The 5,845-nt window shown below is 42.2% G+C and overlaps 1 protein-coding gene across 2 annotated transcripts in view; it reads left to right on the top strand.

The window, feature by feature from the left end:
- PLCE1 (phospholipase C, epsilon 1) overlaps positions 1-5,845 on the top strand; it is a 368,205-nt gene that overhangs the window by 142,486 nt on the left and 219,874 nt on the right. For both annotated transcript variants that reach the window (XM_011934310.1, XM_011934309.1), the window contains exon 3: positions 4,131-4,419. In XM_011934310.1, the coding sequence (XP_011789700.1) occupies positions 4,131-4,419 (289 nt within the window). The remainder of the gene's footprint in view (positions 1-4,130; positions 4,420-5,845) is intronic.

The following is a 5,845-nucleotide window of genomic DNA, read 5'->3' as shown; positions in this document are numbered from 1 at the left end:
AACCTCCGCCTCCTGGGCCCCGGTTCAATCAATTCTCCTGCCTCAGCCTCTCGAGTAACCGGGATTACAGGCACATGCCACCACACCCAGCTAATTTTTGTATTTTTAGTAGAGACGGGGTTTCATCATGTTGGTCAGGCTGGTCTTGATCTTCTGACCTCGTGATCCACCCAACTCGTCCTCCCAAAGTGCTGAGATTACAGGTGTGAGCCACTGTGCCTGGTCAATACCTTGATTTTGACAGGTTCCCTGAACATTGCCATATCTACCACCGCCTTATCCACACTTCAGCATTTTTCCAACAAAGCACCTTGAGTTTTTCTCATCCAGGATTGGTGTGACTGGGATGCGTTATTCCAGATCTTCATAGTAACTTTTGATCTCTTTCTGGTTCTTTGTGGTGAGGGTATTGGCAATAGTGACAGAAGGTCCGAGCTTCATTCATAGAGCACTTCATCTTTTATTTCTTCAGACAAGTTTGGGGGCTTGGAAACATGGCTGAAAACAATGTTGAAATATTACTTAATATATACATAGCATTTATATATGTTTATTAATAGTTTCTCAGAGGTGATTTACAATACCTTTTGATATCAGAGACTATGGCTTTCTCTCTATCCTCAGCAACTAGCACAGGCAAGAGCACACAGAGGACACATTGGAGAAGCTCAGTACATGTTTGTTGTAAATATCTACATCCATATCTGTATTTTATTAAGACAGGGTAACAAACATATATACACACATATACTAATGGTGACCAGATATTGGCCAGGTGTGATCACTAAAGAATGGTGGACACTGGCATCCAGTGGAGAACTCATGCCCCATCTAACAGTAGAAGATCTAGCCATTTGATACCATGTAGGAATGCTCAGTGTTACCAGATTGTTTCATTATTCAGGAGATGCTGGAACTTCAGATGTATATGTAAAATTTTTCTGAATTTAAATAGTGTATGTCAGATGAAACAGGTCTGTTGCCTGAATCTGGCCCATGGTCAATTGATTTGTGACCTCCCTACATTAGGCACTTGTTGGCACCTTTCTATTGCATTATAACTGTCCTGAAGGCCCGAGGTGGAAGGGGAGACACAGAATAAGGCAGAGATGGAACAGTGAGATGACAAGAGATGAAAGACTTCAAGAAGGATGGATGATTGCCTAGTTCAGAGATTCTGCAGAGGTCAAAGAAATGGGAATAAGAAAAGGCTATTAGATTAAAGCAAATTAATTATTTGGCACAGCACGACATCTACAGGCTGTGTTCTTTTAAAAAATGATCACATAACATGGGAAATACTCAGTTAAGCAAATTAAAATAATTTCTTTACTCTGACCATTCTAATTGTCTTTAATATTCTATTATGCAATGTAAATCTCCAAAAGGAGAAGAGATTTACTGAGATTTTTAAAACTTTCATGATTAAGGAGTCCTTAGGTCATACAATCCCTTGTAAATGTTTTGAGGAAAACACCTTGGAAAAGCTGGATAAGAGACTGAATGAGTCATTGGGAATCTATGGAGGCCTGATGTGGAGACTGGAATGCACATGGTAGTGAGCAAATGCACAATGAGCCAGCAAAGCAGCTTGGCAAGTAAAGAAAGTAGGCCAACCTATCAGGAACTAGGAATTGCCAGCTTAGTAATCTTTTTAAGACAAAACCGTTTTAGCATCATTCCTTTGCTGAAAACAAACCAGAAAAAAAAAAACAAAAAAACAAAAAAACAAAAACAAACAAAAAAAACATCAAGGGGTGCCCTCCTCTGATAGGTGAAAGCTCTTTGCTTTAACAATCCAGGTCTCCTTTATCAGGCCAACTGACCTTTCTCATTCCCCAGTTGTTCCCTGGCTTTCTCATTCCCCAGTTATTTCCTACGCTGACTCCCTGCTCTAAACACTGTACTCCACTGGCTGTCCTTATTGCTTGCACAGTGAGTTGTCTCCCTAGCTGCTCCAGTTAGAGACATGCCCGCTTTCCAAGGCACAGGTCAAACCCTGCTTTCCCTATTAAGCCTTCCTTAGCCATCAAGCTGCCAGTCAGTTCTTTTCCTTACACAACTGGAGCAGTTACTTCTGAAGGACTTGCATGGGACTTCCTGTGTTGGAGACAGCCTGTATGATTTGGAGCCAAGAGAATAAAACTACGTCTTGAGATCTGCAGCTCTCTACCCCCACTTGTCCTCACAGTACACCCAAATAAGATTAGCATAATATTGCCCAGAAACACAGAAGAGCAAGGGCATAACTCCAATCACATTGCATTTCATAGATTGTGGTCTATAGTTATACAACCACCTATTATTCACTGAGGGTAAAAGAGTGTATTCTCTTTTATAGACTTGCTCAACAGTAAAAAGCATCATTTCTAGACACTAGGCTGAGTATATTACATGTTTATCTTAGTGAATCTCACAGTCTCCCTAAGAAGAGTGTTATTATCCCCATTTTACAGAGGAGGGAGCTGTCTTGAAACATTCAACTCAGCTTGTTCACACTTACGACCAGCTCTCTATCTGGTGAAGGTAGAGTCAGGTGTACAACCTCATGTACCTGACCCCAAACCTGGGCTCTTTCTGTCCCAGCACACCATCTCCATGGCCATGCAGGCCACTAGGAATTTAATGACAGAGAATTAAAGGTAAGAATCACACTGTGCCTTCAAGTGGCAAATATATACCACTAGACAGAGGAAGACAGACAAAATCTAGTTAGGGTCTACACAGTTTGAATATCATAGAACTCAGTGCATTCTGGGGTATCACAAGGACCTAGCACAGCTCAAGAGAGGCCCTCTTGAGTGAGATTTGGAGGATGCAACATTATGGGGGCACATGCATGGCCTGCAGGGCAGTGAGAGTCTTCTACTACCTGGCCATTCGTCAATATCACCGAAGGAGGTGACCTTCATTTCCACCCTACTCTAAGCTCTTGGCTTTTCTTTCTGTCTTCTTTACTAGACTGTGGACTCTGAGGAGAGAAGCTATTTTATTTATCCAGCCCCGTCACAGTTTCTGGTATATAAGCGGTAACTATTTGTTGGTTTGATGAATGAATGACAAGTCAGCCAAGGCAAGGTGCTCAAGGTGACACGATAGAGACAGCACAATGTGTACAACTTTATTCCCCCATCAGAGAACTGGATTACTTCACTGCATGTTATGTGTCTCCCCTGTTTGTTTATACACTATCCAGAAGCCTCTGGCTTCTCAGAATGCTTGACAAATTCCAAGTCCTCCCTTCAATAACATCAAACCTTATCATTTTCAGGCCTCATCGAAGATTGTGAAATCCTGCAGCAGCACAGGAGGTGTGTGCTGCCCCTTGCACTTTCTCCACATCTTCCGACACAGTACCTTGCACAGAGCAAGGTCTATACACATGCACATTGAATGACTGCATTGAAATAGATTGGAGACATGGTTAGGAACCTGTCCTAACAGTGCAATCTTCTTGAGACAATGCTTGGTGAATTCAGGTGATAAAGGGAGAAGAAACCAGGATAGTGACAGTGACATAGATGGGGCAAGAAGAGTGAGCAGGATCTGTCAACATTGGATATGGGAGGTGAGGGAGGAGGAAGAGAAAAAATGATTCAAATACTTCGATCTCAGCTGACAGTTTGAAGGATTATGCCCAAGGGGGAAATAGGGAAGTTCTCTTTCCCCATAACCCTCTCATCCTCACTTCAGTTTAAGCATGGAGAAAAGATTTCCCATAAAAGTCAGGCTGAAACACTCCATGGAGGGAGACAGACCCGGGGCATTCATTCAGGAGTGTCCAGGAAAGCAAGAAGGAAAGGTTTGCCCTCATCTCTCTGCAGAAGAGCTTTGCTCTGCTGAGGAGGAGAAATTTGAGCTGAATGTATTTTTGGTTGGTATGACTTGTAAGTTCTCTGTTTGATAGCAGAGTTGTTTGAATGACCTATTTTATAACTACACAGAGCTTTTCCAAATAGATGGTGTCTGTAGAATGTTCAGGTTAATGCATGAGCCCAGTGCTCAGAGTGTTTGCACTTGGAGCATCTGAGCCTTCTTTCTTAATAAGTCATCTTGGCATTTTGTCAACAAGTTAATTTGCTTTCCTAAGAAACTAGATTAATACTTCCTGTACTTCGTGCTATTCACAGATCTACAATGCAGTGAGAAGAGGAGAAGAAACAGAAAATACAGTTGGATCTCTACTCCATTTCTTCACCAAGCTCCCAGCCTCCGAGACAGCCCATGGAAGAATAAGTGTTGGTCCATGCTTAAAGCAATGTGTCCCAGACACTGTATATGAGTATCGCGCCACCCTCCAAAGGACTTCAATATCGCAGTACATCACCGGTTCTCTCCTAGAAGCAACCACGTCTTTGGGAGCAAGAAGTGGCCTTCTCAGTACTTTTGGAGGATCCACTGGACGAATGATGCTGAAAGGTAATGCCTGAAATTTCACTTTTAACTTTTTATCTTTGACTAGAGAGAAGGATCTAAGTTAAGATTTATGCATTCCTGATGGAAAATTGAGTTCACTTTTCAGCGACTTTAAGTAAAAGTCGCTTCTTTAAGAGAATATAAAAAGGTGCTCCCTTCTTAAAATCCCCTAAGGTGTCAACATTCCAAATAGTAATCATTAAGATTTTGAAACTTTTTTTCAAATGAAGTAAATGGTTAAAATGCTATCTTTAATTTTTTTTTAAATGATTCAGGCAGGTAGTTTCTCCTAGTGGTAGTTTATGACAAATGTCAATTACTATGATAAGATGCTAGGAAACAAATATGGTCAAGCAGTCATATTGAAAACCCACTGTGGTTGGGAGCAGAGTGAAATATAGATCTCCTTCATACACAGAATTAATAGGTCTCCATTGACCAGAAGAGCCAAAGGCCATCTTCCAGCTACTCCCATCTTAAAGGACAAAATAGGCAGGTATCCCACTGAAAAATGAAAGCCAATGGAAAGTGGGATCCCTTGGTATTTGAACTTCCCAGCTACTTCCTACGAGCAGCAGACAGGCAGGTCAGAAATGGCAGTGCATCAAAGAACCTCGGAAACTTGTACACTGCGCAGCTGTCATAAGCTGCTTGGCAGCCTTCCCTGGCAGGAAGCTGCCAAGCAGACAGGGACCATGCAAAGCAGCATTCCATTGCCTGGGGGTTGCCAGAACTCAGTCTGCCAGTGGCTATTGTCCCTCCATAACAAGTCCTGAGACCCAAAGCCAGCAGGCCAGTGACCTGCCTCCTTGATCCTCAGCCTTCTCCATTCTTACCCCCATACACACCCCTAGACAGGCCTAAGAGGAATACCATAACCTCCTTGTGTATTATGTTGGGTGCCAAGTTGGTTTGTTTTCTGTAGTCGCCCAAACTTCAGGGGATTGGTTATAAATGAATGAAGAATAACAGAAGATGTGGGAACACTAATCCAAGAAACTAATGGCTTCATGTTTTTCAGCCATTCAACACATTTTTTGAGTCCCTATTAGATGTTAGGTGCTGGAAAGGGAACAAAACGTAATTCCTGCCCTCATGGAGTTTATAATCTCTAGCTGGTAAGCTGTTTTCCCTACACACAGGATTCAAGGTTTCTCCCCTCTGATGTGGCTCCTAGAGAGTGCCAAGCCTGCATTCTTCATCATACTCTTCTCAGGAAGTTGGGCTGAGATTGTCATGTGGAATTGGCATTGTTTTAATGCTTGTGACTTTATGCCAGGGCCTTATCCCATGAGTTAATCAACATGGGTGGATTAAACCCCTCAACCCCTCCCATTTGGTTTTCAAAGTCTTTTTTTTAATTATTATTATTATACTTTAAGTTCTAGGGTACATGTGCACAACGTGCAGGTTTGTTACATATGTATAC

This window comes from Colobus angolensis, unplaced genomic scaffold (assembly GCF_000951035.1).
Source record: "Colobus angolensis palliatus isolate OR3802 unplaced genomic scaffold, Cang.pa_1.0 Scaffold134, whole genome shotgun sequence".
NCBI classification, from domain to species: domain Eukaryota; kingdom Metazoa; phylum Chordata; class Mammalia; order Primates; family Cercopithecidae; genus Colobus; species Colobus angolensis.
Note: the sequence above shows the minus strand (reverse complement) of the source record. Positions and strands in the feature narration are given on the sequence as shown.